At 40.9% G+C, this 22,379-nt stretch overlaps 1 protein-coding gene across 3 annotated transcripts in view; it reads right to left on the bottom strand.

Annotated features, from left to right (window-relative positions):
• The window catches only part of LOC143371745 (terminal nucleotidyltransferase 5C), a 158,894-nt gene that overhangs the window by 10,123 nt on the left and 126,392 nt on the right, over positions 1-22,379 (bottom strand). Inside the window, exon 1 of one of the 3 annotated variants that reach the window (XM_076817318.1) lies at positions 1,701-2,024. The exons of the other annotated variants lie outside the window; for them this stretch is intronic. Coding sequence (XP_076673433.1) covers positions 1,701-1,703 — 3 coding nt within the window. The 5' untranslated portion in view covers positions 1,704-2,024. Of the gene's footprint in view, positions 1-1,700; positions 2,025-22,379 lie in introns of those variants that run through there. 3 annotated transcript variants of the gene reach the window in all.

Here is a 22,379-nt window from a genome sequence, read left to right as displayed (position 1 = left end):
TCTTAAAATTTACTTATTTTAGGATTCACCGATTATTTAAATTTTACAGTAACGTGCGTTACTATATGTATGCTGCCAAAGAACAGAGACTATGTTTCCGAAGTATCTGATTATGGAATGGGAGAGGCGAGGGTGCCCCATCCCAGAGCCAAAAGCGTACTTCTCTAAAAAATATCGCGCCAGTCAATCGAATCTAACGAGCACGTATTTAGAAATGCCACGAGGTTACATCCGGGTGGTGTGCACGTTCGCGAACACTCTGCAAACTGCTCGAACTTCTCACCGCTGTTCTACGGATTCGCGGCGCGGAACGTTGTAATAAACCGCTCGAACGTTCGCGCTCCATCGAGGAAACGAAATCGTTTCAACCTTCGCGAACAGCTTTCACGACGCTTCGTTAAGCCTATCATTTCAGAGATTTCCTTAAAAACGCACGGAATGGACACTGATCACGAAATGTCACTGGTGCCGCTAAAGAAACAGTGCTGACAAAAAAATAACAGTTCGCAGTAGAAGACTTTCGATTTAACGCATTTGCTTCTCGGAACTTGACGGCGCCGGAAAATCGACTCACCGAGGAAATGAATTACGAAAGGATCACAGATCAAGCGAAATATTAAATTTAACGAACAAGTCAGCGTTAATAGGGGCCTTGGTGGCTGGCTGTTGAAGTTGAACGAATTCGATAGCGCGAGAAACTGGATCCGAATGAACGCACACGGACACGATAAGGTTTAATTATCGTTACTTCATTAGCTGATAATGCGACGATTACGAGACAGCAGGCGTCGTTACTGTTATCGATACGACGAAGTCACGATACTGACCGCGGCGAGTAAGCGACTCAACCCTCTATTTAACGATTTTTCCAAAACTTCCATTGATGCGAGAGAGAAACAGCGATAGATTACTTAATTACTATTCTCAAATTGATAGAAACTAAGCCCCTGCTAATTTTACCATTACTTAATGGCAGCACGCTTGTCTGCTGATGATTATTTTCATGAATAAATTTATTGTTCGAGGGTTGCTCAACCGCCTCTTTTTTGTTTTGTTAAATTCAGCCGCGGCTTCTACTACAAGGCGCGCAATCTGCGCGAGCGACTGAGACTCGTCATCAGACAAGGGGTTAATATCAATCAAACCCTCGACACTGGCTCGTAGGCGTGAGATTCCTAACGACGACAGCAGAAGACGTTCGAAAGAACGTTTAGCGCTCTAACTAGCAATTCAATTACAACTCTATTCGGAACGATAGCACCTAACCGTGGTAACTTCATTAGTTAATAGCCGGTTAATTACGTCCCGTTGCGTCGCACTTGTCATTCACTTCATACCGTTCTCCACTGGCACGTGAACATACACAGGCAGCGGCAGGATTGGGCCGAGAAATTTGATCGAGCGACGTCGATCTTACACCGACGCAATCACCCCTGTTGACCACGAAACAACCGGGTAGAGGCGTGCACCTAGCGCGCTCCGCTACGGCAAAAGTCGCCCGAAGTGACCAACGGGGAAAACTTTCACTCCTCCAGAGAGCACTCCGTTTCCCCAGCAGCAATCACGGGACGATCGAAGAAAACAGAGAGACGGACGAGAGAACGACCTGCCGCCACCTGTGGAGCACGCGTCCGCCGCGCGTTCCCCAGCGGCGTTCGGAAATCAATCCGCGGCGTTAACGAAGCCCAATCGCGGCTTACCATGAAGAAATCACTCGACGCGGTCGAGTGCTGGATATTCGGTGGTCCAATGTATCGCAGCTGGGTTGCCTCTTCGAGCTGACGCGAACAGCGACTCGCGGTAGGTTCTAGGTGTGCCTGAGCGTGGCTGCGAACGATGGGGCGTATGTCCCAGTGGATAATGGGCAGTGTTTCACCAGGGAGGCTCTGACAATGCGGAGCAAGCGCGAGAATGAGTACTCGCAGTGTCTGCGCAGATAACGACCTCGGGGCTCCCGCTCCGTCGCGACCGATAGATCCGCAGCTGATGAGAGGCACCAGCGAACTGAAGCCAGCGGAGTGAAAGGCGAATCAAGCGGACTGGTGGCGGGCAGCGGTAGCGGCGACAGCACCATCAGCAGTAGTGGCGTCGCGAGTGCAGCAGGAGGATAGCGCGGAACCACCACTACCGTCGACTTTGCTACTATGATTCAGAGAAACTACAGGTTTCCAAAAAAAAAAAATGAACTGTGAGGAGGATTTCAAAAATCGCAGTTTCAAGTGTTTCACTTAAAAGGGAAGATGCTGGGAAATTCCAAAAATTTTAAAGCTTTGTGAATATGTAGGGGTTTTCCTCCTGATTACAACCCGATTTTTGTATGCTACTCAAATTCACTCTAGGGGGGTTGACGAAGTTGAATTTGTATGAAAAAGAATGGATCATGCTGTTTCATAATTATTTAAACCACCCAATGCAGATTTCATATGGAAAAAGGATTTTAGAAGACAGTATTAATATTTTTGTTTTTACCTTTTTCCTAATTGTTTAAATAATTGGTAAGACCTTCGCCATTTAATAGGTCTGATTAAAAGAAGTCTGTTCTCTCTTTTATAATATAAAAAATAAGTTTATAAAAATCAACGCGTGGGTGATTTAAAAAGTCTTCGTGGGTCAGTGTCTGACCCGCGGGTCATAGGTTCGCCACCATTGGTCTATGATGTATGCGATCTTAAATGTAACACTGTCATTATACCAGCAGTGTACTAGGAATATTATTCTTAATATTAATACGAAAATTCATGCTGCATACTTCTATGTTATTATCCAATCTCTGTTATCACTGTGCGCCCTCCGAATTTATTAAACTGATCTATATCTACCAGCTTCGCGTATATCCTCCCATGGTTACGCTTTGTTCTGATCATTTATTACAAACATACGTTCGGCAAGGCACCCCCATCATCTTCAGCAATTTTTCCACAAGTAGCACTTGCACCGCGATCACGACGTTGAAGTTTGATCAACCGGCCACTTGAGAGAAGCGCGTTGCCCCAGATCCGCCCGCGCGCCTCTCTCTCCGCGGGCCGCGTCGACTGCTCCAGTACTTTCTATGACGTCATACCGAGGAACGCGTGGGCGTCACTGAATGAATACGCCAGTGGTGGTAAGGTTATACTCCCGCGTACAGTGGGAGGCACACGGCCAACTCATAAATTAAAGAAGGTGCGCGGGTGCGCGTTCGGGCGTAGGCAGATTAGGAAATCGAGCAGAGGGGCGCACACCCTAATTGTAACTTACAAAGGTGGCCGACGTTTCGCGAGCGCGACCCAGTCGGAAACGATGGGGAACGACGACGCGTAGGCTGCGGCGAGCTGCATGCCACGCGTCAGCCTTATCGCGCGCGGTTATCCGGGAAAAGTTGCGCGCAGATATCAGTCGATGACGTGATGCTGCTAGACCAAATGCTATCTCTCTAGCTGATTAAGTGATTTATCATTTCTGTGAGCGGAGAAAGTCTTTATAAACAAAAATTCCAAGGGCACGTATCGTGCGTGACAAAATCGTAATTCCATTGAGTATACGTACATCGACTGTAGAAGCTAAGTTTCTAATCAGTTAGCCCTGAAAGTTGGTGAATTTTAGCAGGAACAAGGTGGATGATACAGTTTCACGTGAACTCGCAAGCTTTTTAATCCCTGAATTTTAAACGGCAAGTAGGTTTCGTAGTATATCCAAAGCTGCGCAGGTGTTAAGGGAACTGAAATGGTCCGCAAAAAATCGAGGAGAATGCCTACAAGGAACCATCTATGGTTCCGTAAGATCTCTGCCTCGACGCAACGAACAGTTTCGCCAGTTTGACCTAGAAGGGTATCAAGTTAGCATGCCACTTGAATACGTCCGGAGGAGTTCACCGTATCCTTTCCTCCGGCTCTACGCCCACGCAGGGGTGGCCGGGCGCGGGGTGGTGTGTACCCGGACGCCCACGCGCAGCGTCGCAAAAGCTGAAGGCTGGACCAACAGGAGGGCCGACAAGTATTATCGATCTGCCCGATACCAGCAGTCGTCAACCCACGTCAAACGAGGGGTCAGGATTTTATTTTTACGCTCGCCACGGGCGTGTAATTTCCACTAGCGACGAAAATATGTTTTGGGGTTGGCTGGATCTTCCTAACGATGAGAGGCGAGGCGCGAGGCCTTGTCAATAGCGAGGAAACGAGAGACGACGCGTGTAATCGCATGAGAACATGCGCCTGATGTGGCTCTGTACCAGGAAGGCCCATTATTCGAATTCTTTCGAATACATATTTATCGAAGATAACTATACGAATAAATTCTATTTAGTCGAATATTTCATTCGGATAATAACTCATCGGTATTTGAAACATATTTTATATACTTTTTTGTAATACTTATTATTTTTTAATCAACTGCTACAGTTTGTAACATATTATTCTATCCATTTATTTGAATAATTTATCTATCTATTACAAATTTATTCAAATAACGGTACGAATTACTCTTCATAGTTTTGGATGCCGCTTAGTTTTGTAAAAGCGTGCTCGCACGGTCTATACAACCAGTATATAATTGTTCAAATAAAAATTATTTATGTTATCTGGATAAATTCTTATTTGGCTAAAAGCTTAGGTATTCGGATAAATTCTTAGTCGTTTAAATATTTATTCGAACGCATTCTTATCCGACCAACAACTTATCCCTTTGTAGCGAATAGAGGTTTATTTGAAATTAGTTCAAAGTTTAGTTAAAATTTTAACTAAATCCCATCTCTGTTCCGTACCGTGCTGGGTATATTTGGAATAACTTTTACTCGAGAAATGTTTGCTTTGCGAAGCAATTCGTCGGGAAAGTAGACAATTCGATTGAAACAGTCAGAGCTTAAAACTAGAGCAGTACAAAGGAGTAAGGAGTGTTTTCAATCTGGGTTTAGTAGATCCTGCAGGCGACGACTTTTTCTCTTTATAATTCAAGTACAAATAAAGGAGAAAAGTGAGATTTATAATGGAAAGCGTGTAAATATTGCGGTTCGAAGACAAACAGGTGCGCTGTTATTAACCTCTGGTATTCTGTTTCTTTTGATTTATGCTCCCCTGCCTTAAAATATTAGATAGTTAAAGCATTCCATATTTGTTCTCTTGTTTAATTCATGGTACAGTAGAAACAATGTGGGGTAAACGCGTGGGCGAATTTATGTTCTATCTGAGCTAGGAATATTTCGGACAAGTTTTCTTCCAATGATTGTTTTTTATGTTATAATACTTAATGTTTCCTTTAATTTGCGATGGAATAGGGGGAAACGCAGTTTATGTGCTTGGGAAAGCACCAGGGTACCATTTTGCGAACATGGAATGTGGTTTTTGAATAGTCTTCATTGCTGTTTTAATAACTCGATTAGTTATAACAGTCGTAAAGTATTACACTTAATAAATATAGATCTAACCCCAATTCAAGAAACCGCGCAATCAATTCTTCGTTTTCCTAAGTAGTTATCTTTCTAGTTATGTATTTGTGAAGCCCAGATCCGATACGCTTAAATGAATCGAGTACTATAGACCAAGTTTCTGTTCCTCGAATAACTGGAAACATTGAAATATTACACTTTCAAATTTCTCCTACATAATATAATGGAACGTTACAAACCTAGACATCAGTCTCTATTAATACCTTTTCCATGTCAAATGAAATCTTCTGGCTAATATTCGATTAAATCCTCAGCTATTCCATAATCCAAAGACACCTGTTTAAAATATAATTCCGTGGATCCTACTATTAGAAACCAGTAGGTTTAGCTTTATAGTAATAAAGAAATACATTTTTAGCAGCTTTCATCGCCAATCTTATAATTTCTATCGCAGCTCCAACATAAACGCACCCTTACAAGTTACAGGCACCAATATTTCCCTCAAACCAGCGATGTTATTGAAAAAACGAAATGTATCAAGGAAATGAGCAGAATATCATCTATCAACTACTCCGTCAATGGAAAAAGGGTCAATTTTATTAATTCCTGCTTTTCATGTCCCCGCAAAATGCCACCTGTCACGCGTTGAAAACAGACGCTCGTTGCAATACGTCTTAAAATGGAGTTGTCCAGGTTTCATTTAGACCTCGCGAACGCCATCGATAATCGAGAACGTGGAAATAAAGCTCGGTCAAGCCCTGGCAGAGTAAAAGCTTCTCAGCGGCGACGCGATAAACGCCGTTTCGGTTACGTCAGCGGGCGTCGCTTTAGCTTTAAAATTAAGTCGGCGCTGAAATGATATTCTATCGTAGGTTCGACAGAACGAAGACCATTACCTCCAGGTTATGCAATGCCGCAAGTGTGCCGCGATAATTCTGTGCAGTCACGTAATTACTGCATTCTCTGACCTTTGAACGAGCGCGCATTTTACAAACGCGATCAGCTGTCGCGAGCAAGTACGATGCGCTCCATTCCGCCACGAGGTAAACAAGTTTCTCCGTCACTACTTCAGCCAAGTATTTTGGGGAATTACTATAAACGTTATTTTCAAGGACAATTTAATGATAGGTGCGCGTGTGTTCTATGAAATAATTGGAGCAGATCTGCCAGGGGCATCGGTGCTGGAAGATGAAGAACTTTTAGGGAAAATTGGTTTGAGCAACGGATAATTGTTTTCCTTTTTATTTTATTTTTAAGGTTGCATCAACCTATTTGGGCCATTAGCCACCACTTTAATTTGCATAAAAATGAAGGTAGACGTAGATATTAGATTAGGTTAAATTTAAATTATATTAAATGGAAAATTTTATCATTTTTTCAAGAATTTCAACACACTGGAGCATGGATTTGCAGTTCGAGTCTCAGACCTTGTTGACGAGTAACACAAAGTTATGCAATACCTCTTTTGCCTAGGTGTCCTGTCGGAAAAACCTGGATTTGCAAATTTGTTGCGTTAAGAAAATGTCAGTGAAGGCTCACGCGACTATCAAAATATTTCTACAGAACACACATTGCGTCATATTTATCAGAATGCACTAAATATGATATTCATCGACAGGAACTGCAGCGAGAATTCACATGAAAAACGACTGTGGCTTCATGATCAATTATTTAAAGGCGTTTTCAACGAAACAACTTTGTTGGACATTTTCAACTCGTTTCACGATAAGAGAATACATAACTCCTTATTCAATGGGGCACTGATTGTCAGTTGCATTCCACAGTCACGTTTTAGCTATTTTTTTTTTTAACATTTAACTTCTGCTTCATGCGCTTCATACTCCACGCTGCAGGAAACAGGAAACGGTACTTCCCAGGTATAAAAACAGAATAATTGGAAAATAATTTCACTTGAAGTGCTTCCCAACAGTCTCGTTATTCATTTCTCCCTCGATTCAGTGAGGAATCCGGATAAAATATTATCGCGAGATAGGTAAATGTCTGTCAAGAACGGATTGCGCAATTGAACGATCGCGCGTTAAATGCACCTGGGAAATCCATGCACGAAGTCCGGCGAATATGAGGTCCATTTCGACCGATCCTATATGTACTGTCAACTGGGGAAACATTGGAAGGATTTTGTAACCTTTTTATTACATAATATAAAAATGAAAAATTTTATATTTGCTTTAAGTATTCTATTATAACATTGCATCTTTACGGATTGTATCCGAGAAAAAGAAACCGAGAATCCTCGGTACTGCGTATCCAAAAATGTTCGCGATTGAATTGAGGCAGCCGCGAGGAGTCGACGAATGGCTGCAGCGTAATGCAGGGGGAGTGCTCGGTGCACTAGGTCACTAGGGAGATGCAGGTTCAGCGGTTACGTGAAATCGTAATGCTTCGCTTTTCCACGGCCAGTATATGTTAGCGAGTTTCTCTACCTGGGTGCCCGTTTAATTTAACCCTCCTCAAATTGGATAGTTAAAATGAAAGTTTTGGATTTCCTTGCATAGGTACTATGTAACTATTCGTGCCGAAATTAAGATACGACTGAATCGATGGTGATGGGAAGTAGGATATCGAGTAGCGGCGCTATTACACTTTAATGTGAAAAAGTATAAAAATTATGTACATATTGCGTAACGTTTGAGAAATGAATGGGAAAACTGCTTAAATAGTTAGATAGTCGTTTTGAAGTACCTACGTATTTTAAACTGCGTTTATTATGTAAGGAATAATTTAGTTTGTATCTTAGTTTTCTTTTACGACTAATGGTAATGGTAAGGTAATTGGATAGCACGTTTTGGGTTATTGAAATTCTAGTGTGTGCAGAATTTAAGTATTCTATGGTTCCTTGTTTGTAACAACTGTTGCAGACGTGTTGGAGTGTATGTGGCTGTTATGCATGTTTTGGATATTATTTCATTGCAAGTGTTTTATTACACTATATATACACCCCTGCTAAGTATTTTTCAACACGAAGCAATCTTCGTTGAAAGACAATTTTAACACAAATACTAGATTATTATTAAATTCCCCCCAACTGTAAATTAAATACAGATAAAATCCATTCCAGGGTTCTTCATCCCTCTTTCGACTATTTTAAGGGACTTCCCAAAGCTGCGATTTTTTACATTATTAACACTTCGTGGATCGCATCTTTCCCAGAAAAGGCAACTGCTCAAACCCTTACTTTCCAAGACATATCAATTCACAATTAATTACACTAAAAATAAAAGAAGCAATTACTGTGCAACCTAAGTATTTCCACGTCAATTGTCATTCGTTAGTAGCCTTTTACCGAGTGCTTATTTCCTAACACATGAAAAGTGCGAAAAACTGCCATTCAAAAATTCGCAACTCCAGCTTATGAAAATGCTTATTCCCATTTCAATGGTCGCCTGCATTTCCAAATTAAAGGACCCAGTGACCCAGTGCCACTGCGTCAAACACAGAACGGCCCCCTCATCCAACGCTTACAGCATTTATGCATAAATGCATTTGAAAATCCGTCAACAAAGATTAACCAGTCCCGACTGCCTATCGACCGTTCCCTCCATTGGGCGTCTGCGCTCGCACGAGGGCATCAGACAACTTAATTCCCGTGTAAGCGTCCTCGAAACGACGGCCAGAATAAACTCGTTAACTCTTTAGTCTTCTTTCTAAATCCTCTTACGTCATTTATGCGAGGCACGAGAAATGAACGGCAGTCTCTTGCGCACGCACTGAAATTACGTTTCCCGGAATGGCAGCGATTAGATGTCACACAGAGGCACAATAGATTAATTCCCCGTAATACTGTTTCGCCTGAAATGTGCTGCAGGGAACAGCGTTCCGCAGAATTAAGAAGAATTGTGAATACTCAACAGGCGTTTCAAATGGCAAGGTAAAGATTCATTGGAATCCAGGGATTGCCTGGCCTGCCGGGGCCGCGATAGAAGATTCCACTGTGGTTTGTGCGCCGGGAAGAGGTGCTTCTCGAAGGATCGATCGGGGGGATCGAGAATTACACATGCACACGATTTTACGTGCAAAATCACCGGACTTGGTATTGCACTTTTCTGGTATGAGAGTTTATTTTACGATCGTCGTGAATATGTGCCGCGATTTTTACGATCATTTTCGGATGTTCGAATCTTCGTTGTTGTTAACGGAGCAGAAGATCGATCGCGGGAGAAGGTGCAGTCGGACGGGTACGAGATGCGCCAGTGTATTCGATGAGAGTGTATACGTTCCGTTTCGCGATCGTACTGGTTCTCCTTATTTCGTAAATCGCAGAGCTCTATGCGAACGCTAACCGCAGCGGAATGAAAACCACGACCGTCAATATTCTGTGTTTCCCTCCCGTCGAGCTAAAACAAACGAATCCTCGATTCGCGTTAATCAGAGAAAAACACGAGCTGTTTCGCCTGCGAATTAATTCGCCACCGCTCGAAACTGAACCACGGTATCTCCGCTTTGGCGATACAGGGTGAGGGAAATTATTTTTATTCTACTTTTCCGACTTATTTTTGCACTGTATATTTAACTTATAAGGATCAGGCCCCTGTTCATGTGATATGTCACTGGAAATTATTGGGTTGGCCAAAGAGTTTTCTCGCCTTTTTTAAACAGGTTACATATGAATGTAAACTCAGCGTTCTTTTTTTTTACATATTTTAACTGTGTTAATATATTTGGGTTCAAGGAAACTATACCCTTGCGTTGCAACTGAAATGCCATATTAGAAAAATGAGAAGACACTTTTGCTAAGCCAATAATTTTAAATGATACATATATGGCACATTAACATAGGCCTGATTCTTACTGGTTATTGTTCAAGAACTAACGAATAGATTACACGTAGCTGTTTGTTAATCCTTGACCTAGATGCATATATAGTGCACTGCAATATTTTCAAATTTGTCGCCTCGCACTTCCATGGACACTGCAGAAAATTGGGCCATTCAGTTTCGCCAAGGAAATTATGAACAGTCATTATTTTATAGAAGGCATGTCTCTCGAATGAGAACTATTCTTTCTTTATATCTAATTTACCTAAGAGGTAGACAGTGTGCTATGTGTAGCATTAACAGAGGAATGCAAAGGATTCAAGGAGACATAAGATACCTTAAAATATGATAGTTTTCATATATCTCGGATAATAAAACACAACTTAATTAATCTGATGAGAGTAATATTACCAGAGTAATATTAATAATATTAATATTAGTATTGATAATATTAATATTACTCATATTATTTATATTAGTATTATTCATATTATTTATATTAGTATTAATATTAGTAGTAATATCAGTATTAATATTAGTATGAACATTAGTATTAATAATATCAATATTACCAGAGTAATATTACAGTCTTTTACAAGTATAGTGAGCACCAGTATTCTGCCTAAGATCATGTTATTATGAAAACTTCATATTACATAGCTTGCATATTTATATTCAATTTAAATAAAAATTGAATAAATCCTGGTATATTTTAAGTATCGATAACATCTAAATAAAGCTGAATTTCCTGCTAATTAGCATTTACGCGGAAGAAGGATTTGATTATGTTTTAAATTTCACACTGTATTTAATATTTATTTATTATTTAATAAAAGTAAAACAGGGAAGGAATAAAGAAAAAGCAAAATATATTCACAGCAAGATATAGTCCACTGTCTAATGACTCTAATGGGTTAATCTTAGTTCGTTCACCATAGATCCTGCAGCAGGGTACACAGTTCTGAACGACAGTGTACACATCCTTACGGTCCATGCATCGGCAAGTATCCTCGACGAGCTACACTCGATCGACTGTGTTTGTCGTGACGTGGATGCAGTTCGTGTAACAGCGTTACTTTGTTTGACAAAGGAACATGCATGTCGAGGAAGGCACAATGATGTTACAGGCCAGAATACATTAGATCACAGAGGCGTCAATTACTATGATTTCCGATTAGACGCAACGAGTAATTGCAAATTCTTGTACGTGAACCGAAAGTTTTGTGTAACTTAGCCAGATGGATCAGATAATAGTAAGCTATACATTCGAGATATTAGAGTCTAGTGACTAGATGATCAAGATAAATAGAATCGGAATGAACAGAGTTAACCTCATGCCTCATAATTACGAGTAACACTAATGGGAGGGATTAAAGTTTCCTACACGTCGTTACGTGATTGAATTCAACAAAAAGAGATGTAAATAGAGAACTCTTAAACAGTCGTTAATTTACTGATGCAGTTTATAACTATTCATTAATTAATAATTAGCTTTTTTAACTTTTCCTTCCATTTAACCTTTCGTACTCCCAATGTATCAATGTTACGCTCTGCTTTCATTAACCTTTAAAGGGCCGGGCTGGCCACTATAGTGGACACCTACGTATTTGGATACTTTGTCAGCCATTTTGATGGTGTATATGCATAAATTTTAAGTAAATAAAATTTACAATTTCAATGAAAAAATCCCGGCCCTCTAAAGGTTAAACTATACAAACAAAAGGATTCGTAACATTTAGGATCAAATGAATTATTGCGTTTGGAATTATTCTACCATACGACTTACAAATTCAACACTTTTCTACAATACCTACTAAATTATATTATTTCCTACATCAAAGTCTTGAGTGCAGTATGCACGAAACAAAAATATCTCTGATCAATTCACCATTTTTATTTCATATTTTCAATCAAACAACAATTTTTATTCATAGTTTAAGATATAATAAATATAGTTCAGCATAATAATCTCTCATTAAGACCATAGAAAAATCTTGAAAAAAGGTCAAGAAGGAAAAAATCTTAGAAGGTTAACTTTAGCACTTGCAATCTTTCGAAAAATCGTAAGGCACGGAGTTGAAGTGGCATAAATTCCACTGTAGTCGAAATATGAAGTTAGTGTCGCGTGATCAATGCCACAAAAGGATAATGGAATATCGGTGAGAAGTTGATTCACTGTTCCGTGCCGATAGTGGGACAGCGTTTGTCCGACTTGCCCCCCATCGTCGTCCGAAAGTCGGTGTTCCGCTCTATTCCGAGGTATTGCCGGCGGCGTCAGACCGCTAATAGGCCGCGAGTGACTCAGATTTTGGCAGACACCGGCGAAAATTCAGGCGGACATTCCGCAGAGTTTCCCCGGTGAATTGTGTGCCGCGAGAAACACAGGCTATTAAATATTTCAAGTAGCTGTAATTTTGCGAGATTCCAAGCCGCTTACAGTCAATGTGTATGCATTACGAATTCGGCGGTAGAATTATGTTACGATCAAAGAGTTGATTGGGCGCCGCGTGGCGAGCAATTTTTTCGGTTGCATCACCGTGCCCGGAACGCACCGTTGCCAAGGCAAATATTAATAAGCGTGATTTGTAAAACCGAGCGTTAGCGCGGGATGTAATGACGGCATGTAATGGTTTCTTAGCCAATTAGAGACGCGTGGATGAGGCAAAGTACATATATCGAATAAAAGCGCAGGCGCGTGTGACGGATGGGCTATCTTCAAAGTGTCGAGATTCGATCGTCGGTAAAGTATATAAATTTTCTAATTTCTGACGATTTTAGAAATTCTGTGCTAATTTGAAGTTATGCAGCTCCAGGTCGTTCTGTTGTGGGACCGTGCAAATTGTTTTTTTTTAGTGGCTCCATACATTTCTGTGGAATTCCAGAATTTAATAATACTTTACAGTGGAGTTTCGGTAGTTACTTAAAAAAATAACGTACGTATATGTTCCTCGCGTATTTGCTAAAGTAAAAGGTGTTCCATGGCTGAGAAATCTAGGAAATGCTTTTGCAACTCTTAGGATATTTAAGGCATACCTATGTACTTCCTAATCTAATATGATCTATAGTCAATATATATACAAGGTGCACAAGTTAATCAATTTAATTATTTTTGTTACTACTGCACAAACTCAAATTATGATCCTTTTACATACCTTAGTTTAGAGATTTAATATCTAGAGCTCTAATGATAGAAACAGTACGTTATGTGCTCACCAAATTGGTCTCTGTCTGCTAAAAGATAGGCGGCAAAAATTATAGGGTTTCGATTAAAAAAGTGAAGGTGATCTTGAAAACTGTGAGAAAAGGTGCTTACAAAAAATATATTATAGTCTGCAAGCCTCTGTAACCTAAGGAATTTAAAAAAAAAACTTAATATTGTGAAGTAGTGGAAATAATTAAGAAGATCAAGTTATGTAGTTTACCCTGTATATGAAATGGTAGTCGTGAACCACGTGGAAAGACAATTTTCCGCGAAAACGCGAAGTATTTAATGAAAGCTCACTGTGCCCTGCTCCAATTGCATTTGCTTAGTGTGACACGTTAGCAAAGGATCGATCGATACTGGAAAATACGTTCCACGGCGCATTTTCAATGGAGGTGCATGCACGTCGCACGCGCGCCGTTAGGGACCCTCATATCCATTGAAAATGCATTGCATAATATTTCGACGGTCATCGGCCTGCTGTTGACTGAGCAACGAATCAACCTTTCGCTCCTCGACCGTATCGCGCGTCGTTAGTTTCAAGCGTCGTGCAATTTGTCACGTTTACACAAATTACTTGCGACAAACCGGCGAACGAAAAATTATAGACAGAAATTTACGTACTTCTGCCTATCATTCTTTAGGGGCTTCTACCTGTTGTTATGATTACTCGCAGAATTTTGTGCAACGTCGTAATGCTTCAGAATGTCCTACTCGCTAACATAATCTTGGAAATATCTATTAGTATGTGGAATATTTTTGCAAATTGACGAAATATCGAATTTCATTGTATTTTATTCTCTTTTGCCTGTTTTCTATCTTGGCACTGTTTCTTTTTTCCTTTAGTTTGTTCATTTTTGTGTTTCTGCTTTTATGTAGGGGAGACCGGGGCAAAGTGAAGCTCGGGGTAAAATGAGCTTTCTTAATTAATTCTTTAACAATAGAATATATTTACAAATTTTTGTGACGTGATAAATGTGTGTAATATCACAATGATAATTATGCACATTCAGATATCGACAAATGGAAATTGATTAAAAAATTAGAAATTAAGTTTTAGAGACTGCCAATTGGTTTTCATTTTAATTTAGCTTTTTGGATAAATGTGTCTTAAATGTGTTATTTTAACTCCAATTTTTTTCTGCGTGTTTATAACAAGCTTATAAACATACATGTACACGCGTTTGAGGAAACATTAATCCTAATATTATTAAATAATTAATTTCCCACTGAGTACACATTCGGGGTAAAGTGATCGAGGTAAACTGAGCTGCAAAGAAAAGATGCGCGAGTGATGGAACAGAATCTAACCTCAAAAAAAATGAAAAATCTGCCACAGATTTTGACAACCACGATGAAAAAAACAGAAACTGACGTGCTACACACGTCGTTGACAACTATTCCCAAAATTCTACTTGTTGATGTAATTTTTTAGAAAATTCTACCCGTCGGTATATCTGTAAGCAAATTTTACTTGTCGATGTAACTTCGATCGAATCAGTAACGACAACGATACAATTCATTAATTATCATTCATAGTGGCATAACCCGAAAAAAAGTCAATTTTTATTTTTTTGCACAAATAGACATCATAGGCACGGTATTTTTATCATGCAAAGTGCACACTTCTAACTTCATCAGATAGATATTAATATAGGTAATGTTTCATGCCATATCAACATGAGTTACAACTTGAAAAGTTAGATTTACAATTTTCTCGAACAACGACACAATTCGAAAAGGGTGTAAAATATAGGGTTGATCGGATATTCCTTTGAATTTATTGGCGAATATGCTATCTGCAATTCTTAATCTGAATTAAAGTCCTTTTAAACAAATTATATGCTATTATATTCAGCTATTAGTCAAATGCAAATTTTAAACTGCTCTTCCTGCAAACTTTACATTCTTTAAGTCATGCTACTATCAATTCCAAGCAGCGATGTATCAAACATTTTGTTCCTAGGAACTTAGTAGCTACAAACACAAATTATAAAACCACTTGAATGTAGTAGACGTTCCGTTCCCAGTGAACTTATTATCCACAGCGATAGACAGTATTCGGTACATTGAATTTCTACTTCTACAAAATCCCTCAACACGAGTGGACCATCTTGAGCGTCCTCTCGAGGCCACTTTTCCAATCGCCCAGTCTTCTGGCCAGGCGCAGATGTAGGATTTCCTCTCGTTCGAATCGAATTACGTCGAATTGTAGCTCGGTTTCCGGGTGCATAGGCACAGGGGATCGATACCGTGTAGATGAGTCACGATTCCCCGTCGACATTAAAACCGTTTTCTCGCTCCCTCCCCAGCGGCGGTTGCATAATGATCGAAGAAGACGAGCGCCGACCATCGCAGAAATCCGCGGGCCGGCGATTTTCCACGGAGCATCGCGGAATAATATTCCCTGCCCCTACGGGAGAATGTAGGCCAGGCAAATGCCGCTTTATGCAACGATTCCGTGACCGCCTATATCCGCGTCCAAGCACGGTTTTGAATTCTTTAGCGCGTCGATTCGCGATCAATTATTTATCAATTTTCTGCCGCGAGCTTATCTATAGGCCAGGTACACACATCGCGCGAAGCGATGTTTCTTCCGTCGCCCTCTGCCTTTTCTGTAGGGCTATCGATTTAGCTCTTTGGGCCACCGTTCCTATCTTCCACGCGATGCCAGTAGAACTCGGTCTCCGGGTTTTCATTCGATGGGGGGTGAAGGAATGCAGGTAATTGGTACCAATTCCGTCTCTACAGTCTTCTGCCGTTTCAATTTGGTTTCGAGGTATTAATGTAATAGACGCGAGAAGTGAGGTAGAAGTAAGCTCGATATCGTGGACAAAGAGAAAGAGTAATGGGTGCTTGACGAAGGAAGTTTTGCAGAGAATAGTGTTGAAGAAAGAAACTTCGGTGGTCGACCGTGCTTCAGCCAGAAACTTAGTTCGAGTTTAAGGGCAACAAAACTGCGCGTAGTTCGTAGCCCACTGTTTACTATCTTCTCAGCTTTATTTTTTAAGAATGTTGGACAGAACAAAAGAGTTTTCAAAATGACCTTGTTGCAACGTGTTGAGGAGTGTGTGGTACTGAATTCAAATCGTGGAAACATTTTACCAGAGTCTCTCCTAGTACTGTAATTAATAAATTACTACCACAAAAGTGTCTTTAATACTCAAATGCAATGAAAGATATAAGAACTCAACGGACTTGTCAAAATATTAATTAAGACAGCAACTGTCTAAAGGAAGATATCAAATTTCGTTTTCAAAACTAAATCGTATTTTATGCTTTCTCTAAACTTATGAAACATGAAAGCAAATCCTAAAATCCGTACAGTACCCAATAAGTTAGAAATTAAAAAGAAGAACTCTATCAGTGGCTTGAACATTATTTAGGAATCCAAACAGTGCTTCTGTTATATAAAATTCTTTTCCTACATTTGAAATGCCGTTGAAGAACAGAAGCACTGTTACCCGTCGATAGAGCTTCGGTGTATTACATTCTACAGCATTAAACGCATAAATTAAACAACCGCATTCACAGTCACGCCCGCTTGAAATAATTTATTCCGAGGTGTATGCGCGCCAAGGATGAACCTGGCTTTAGTCAGTAAAATATGGCAAACACGAATGACACACTGGGAATACTGCAAACAGTGGAAACTATAATTGCCCAACGTTATACCCCTGTGCAGATGGAGAAACTGCTCGGGGTTGCCGTAGGCGCCATTTTATACAGAGTGTTACCGAAACAGATGGCCAAACTTTAGAGGATGACGAAAGGTTGCATAAATATAGATCCGAAAATCTTGCTGTTCAAAATGAAAAGGATAAACACTTTTTTCCTTACTTATTGCACTAAATAAATTGCTGGAAGTGATTGCTTTCACAGCAATACACGCCTCACACTGGCGTTTCAGGGTCTGTCGAAGAGGTTCAAGAATGCCTGGAGTGTTTTAAAGATAGTTACGCGAATCGACAGCGAGATTGCAGTATTTTCACAGTAGTAAGTGGAGTATCGTAAATAAAAGCCTTAAGGTGTCCTCATGAATAAAAATCCAAGGAATTTAAATCAGGAGAACGAGCAGGCCACGGAATTGATTCTCTTGTGCCAGTTCATGGAACGGAAGAATTTCCAGACAGTCGTTTACGTGATCTATTTTCATCCTTAGGATGAGTGGAACACTCTCCTACTGTTTGACTATCTGTTTCAATTACACCCCGTACATTGAACGATGCAATTTGCTCGTAGAACTTCGTAATTAAGGGTGAAGGGAATTCGCAGCCGTTCGGCGCAACGACGTTTCGACTACTGTAATCTCGCGAGACACAGAGTGCACTTCGAACGTAGACTCACTTTGCAAAGTGTGCGGTTTTTAACAAATTCCAATCATTTTCGCACTGAAGAGTTCCAAGTAAAGAGATTCAATGCCTGATTTCTCCAGAAATAGCTGATCCCTGATTAGAAAATTACGTTTGCAAAGCTTGTCGACGAAACTACTGGAATCCTCTAGGCACTGATGAAGATAAAACGCTATCACTTGAAGACACGTTCGGGGATGTGCAACTCTTGCTTTCGCTCAAGAATGTCACTAAAAGAGTGTGAAATCAATGCATTTTCCACAGAGAAATGTCCGCGCCACTTGTTCATACTTGTTCAGTGAGTAAAATATAGCAAAATTCTCTCGATTAACACGCAAGAGAAGATGACGCCTTAACTCGTCGTGTGAAAATACTCACAAGTTGCTTGTGACGAGTTTACTCGTCATGTGAGAATTCTTCCAAGTTGCTTGCGACGAGTTAACTCGTCATGTAAAAATTCTCGCAAGTTACTTGTGATGAGTTTACTCGTCATGTGAAAATTCTCGCAAGTTGCTTGCGACGAATTAACTCGCCACATGAAAACTCCTACAGGTAGTGTATAACGAGTGAAATTCATATAACAAGTAAACTCGTCATATTAAATCTTCCAGGTGACTGTGCACGACGACTTACCTCGTGAAGAAAATTTTACCATTTAACGCAAAAACCTGTGTTTACATTTGCCCTTTTGTTTCGACTAAAATTGCCGTATTTGTCTTCGATTCGTTTACTTAATTATTACGGTATAGCTGTACGCATCGGCCTGCCTTTAAACACTCGTCGTAGGCGCGCTTTTGAAAGAGGGATTGCTCGTTTAGCAAGTTAATCAGAGCTCACGAGTGAGTTCCAATGAATAGTTCGTCCGCGGCGCGATAAAAGGGAACAAGAGAGGAAAGCGACAGAAAACGGAAAGTATTAGGGGGACAACAGGAATTACGCAGTCGGCGAATGCACGCGACGCGGTGCACAATCCCAGCGATAATTGCACGTAGGCGACACCGAGTCGCGTACGCTTTGGACGAACGACACGCGATTTAGTGTGTTCTCCATCGTTCAATTTCCATAGGGAGGCGTGTGGGTGGTTTTTTCGCGTGCAACGAATAGCGTGCAACCGACTGCACGCGTTTCTGTACCCCGACGCCGAGAGACGTTTCCGCAGCCGTCACTTTAGCGAACTCTACGTCGAGATTCTCGAGCAATGTCGAAACATCTGTCACTCGCGAGTCTGCCCGAATCAAGCTTTCGTTACGGCCAAGCGAGGGTACTTGTATCTCCTTTTCCTGCGCGGAGAGTGCGCGAAATTGCATCGAGAGGACAAAACTTTGAACCCGATTTAGTCGAGAAATTTAAAGTAGCATTTAGGTCGTGCGCGCTCGATGTATTATGCACGCTAGGCATTAGTTGGGAAACGCAAAAATGATCGATGTCGCGTACGCTAGGAATATATGACGCGTGACGGGGAGCGTGTTAAGGTACGAGATCCATTTGAATATTCAGATTTCCAATTGATACGTCGCTTGGAAGCGCCGCGATTCTCTTTAACGAGGTGCACCTTTGAAGAAGCCCCGGACGCGCAGACTGAATGAAAGTGGAAAGAGAAAACGGGACTCGACGAAAAGGGAGAAGGCGAAAATGCACGCCGCCGAGACACGTCCTCCTGACTCATAACGGTGCACAGAGAATGAAAGCGATCGCCGTATATGTGCGCCGTGAATTATAATGCAAACAGCAGGTGGGGAAATGCTCCCATTTGCGAGCACCGGTCACGGTGTCTTTAATTTAGGAACATTTTATTTACAATATATAACAAAAATTGACCATTCGAGTGCTAAGTAAATATTAATGATGAAAAGATGTGTATTTAATGCAATTAATTACTCTCAGAAAATGGTTCAGCATTATCTAGGTCGGATTAATTAATTTCTTTAGTACATCTGGTATAACTAAATCAAAATAGCCCGCATAAGGTACCGTAAAGTTGTCCTTTACTGATACAGCGACCAAAGCGTTTCCTTTCTACGTGTTTGATATAATTATGTGACACGTGGATAAAATAAACGAAGTCTATTGTTTTGAATAATCTACTTAGGGGATATTCAGAACGAATTAAGAACGTGTACTGTATTGAATGAAGTGGTTACTCAGACTTGATTAGAGCACACAAAAAGTGCAATAAGTTCAATAGGAAAAAAATAGAGGGACAAAGATAGTATTATAATAGATGAGATTCAACGAAAAGAGATTACGCTGTTATTAAGCCTATTTAACTCTGAATGAAAGATGCGGAGGAAAGAAACACGCGCGTACTGATAAGCCAATGGAAATCAATGAAAGCGTAAAAAACTGAAGCATAATTGCATAATTCTTCGCGTAATAAAGCTGACAGAAACAGGGAAGCCAATCTCGATAGCAACATCTCGTTGATTGAGTAACAAAAAGTACTCGAGTGTAATCGAACTGCTTTCCAGATGAACGCACCGATAAATAACTGGACACTTAAGTGTCATAATAGCGCGTCGCACCGGGGAACGTCGGCTGTTTCGAACTAATTCCTGGCTAACACTCAGGCCAGCGATGCAACTCGGTTTCAAAAGCAATTCCGCGAACCGGCACGATTAATAAGAGCAGATAACGAAAGGAGAAAAAAGGAACGACGAGAGTGGGTCTGTACACAAAACCGGGTGATCTTAATTACATTAATTAAATTCGAAGTTATCGCGGCACGGTAGCGTAAGAAGGAAGCAGATTCACACTAATTACCTTGCGAACTATCGTTACACGCGGCGTGTACGTGAAATCGTACGTTGCGGCGGGTTGCGTCAGCGTCGAAATGAATAAAGTAGGAAAGAGCAAAGTGCATTAACCACGACCAGCCGCCCGATAAAATGGTAAAAACCGCGTGCGCATCGTACGAGCTGGGGCTCCATCGAATCATATTGCTCGTCGATAGCATCGACATTTTTCGGCTCGCCGATTTCTTCTAAAATTCATTCTTCTTGCGCGCGCACATTTCGGGACATTTAAGCGATTTATTCAACTGCTGTGTATTCTACAAGTTCGATTTCTAGTGGAAGTATTACTGTGTTAATTGTATGGTACTTTTTCCAACCCTGGTTCATTAATTTTTTTGCTAATAAATGAGTATTTCCTCAGGCTTTGGTGATCTGGACTTGTAGGATTCAAAACTGTTTACTCAATCTTTAATGTGTAGTTACAATGTCAGATCAACGGTAATCAACACAATAAATATAGACATACGGACACATTTTTCACTAATTCTTAATTATTTCCACAATTTTATCGAAATTAAATAAAAAAAGAGGGTCTGTTCTCTCCATTTATACACCATTATAAAATCGAGAGGTACTACGAATTATTGATAAAATTCTTATTGCCTTTAACCCTTCGTTGCCTAATTTCTTCGATTTTGGAAAAAATACATCTTTGGACTCGTACATGTGATAATTATAAAGGAAATATAATAAAAAAAATTGTATTCCAAAGTCAAAGTGTTATTACCGCCCCCCAGTTTACCCTATGCACGAAGGATTAAAAACAATATTTCAATATTCATGATGCGTGTTTGCACGCGTTCAATTTGGAAGAATCATTCTGAATGAACAACAGCATTGAAAAAAGTAGAAAGTCCGTCAACTAATATTCAATCTGGTCAAACACTTTGGTGGAATTTTGATGGTAATTTTGTTGAATGAATTGACCCGTGTAAATTCGACCTAACACGGCGATGAAAAACCACGAGGTCCTTTCAGGACGTATCTTGGTAAAGAACTAAATCTTTAAAACCCCGATATCGATTTGACCACGACAAAATAACAAATACGAAAATTCGAGTTCGATTTTCACAGAAAATCATAAATACCACGCCCCGTGCATTTACCACGTTACAATGCACTATATCAACCAACTATATGCAAGATTTCAGTCCAAGATTCCAATCGGTGACCCGAACCTCGCGCAGCCCCTTGGCACAGGTGCCCCTAGTAAAATCGGCTTTCTGCGAGAATGAATACCAAAGCGGTTACCTAGATCGCGACCAAAGGATCCACCCGCGAGCAACGGAAAAGGTAGCCAGCAACAGGCGACGGGTTTAGCGAAGGGCTACCCCAACAGCGGGTAGGAAGCGGGAAAATCGAAGCGAACGTTCGCGTGGCCGACGACGCGATCGCTGGCGACGTAACTGGAAAACGGGGTCACCGTGTGTACGCGGGCAAAGACGACGTCGCAGAACAGTCGAGGATGTCCCAGTTCCGTGGCACCAGGGTCGTTGCACCCGGCTTCAGTCAGCCAGTGCGGGCAGCGCGCGCTCCGCGTGCCACGAGAGTTTCGATTTCGCGATCGCGCACATCCGGGATACGTAAGTCCCCGGACCGTCTGACCGTCGCAAAAAAAAAAAGAGGAACAGGAGAGAATAAATAAAAGAAGAAAAAAAAAGGAAACAGAAATGAAACGGTGGTCGAAGGCATCGGCCTCCAAAGGAACTCGGTATGCGAGCGGAACGCGAGGAAAGCACGCGATCCGTTCCCGTCCCTTCCCCCTTCGTCCAACCCCGCAGCTAACACTGAGATCGTAACCGTTAATTAGCAGCTCTTGTCGATTAGGAGGGACTTACTGGCGAGCGCTCTGTTTGTGCAATTAGGAGAAAGCATTCTGGAAGGAAGGTGTCGCGGAAT

Source organism: Andrena cerasifolii, chromosome 7 (assembly GCF_050908995.1).
Source record: "Andrena cerasifolii isolate SP2316 chromosome 7, iyAndCera1_principal, whole genome shotgun sequence".
NCBI lineage: Eukaryota > Metazoa > Arthropoda > Insecta > Hymenoptera > Andrenidae > Andrena > Andrena cerasifolii.
This window is presented reverse-complemented; position numbering and strand designations above follow the sequence as displayed.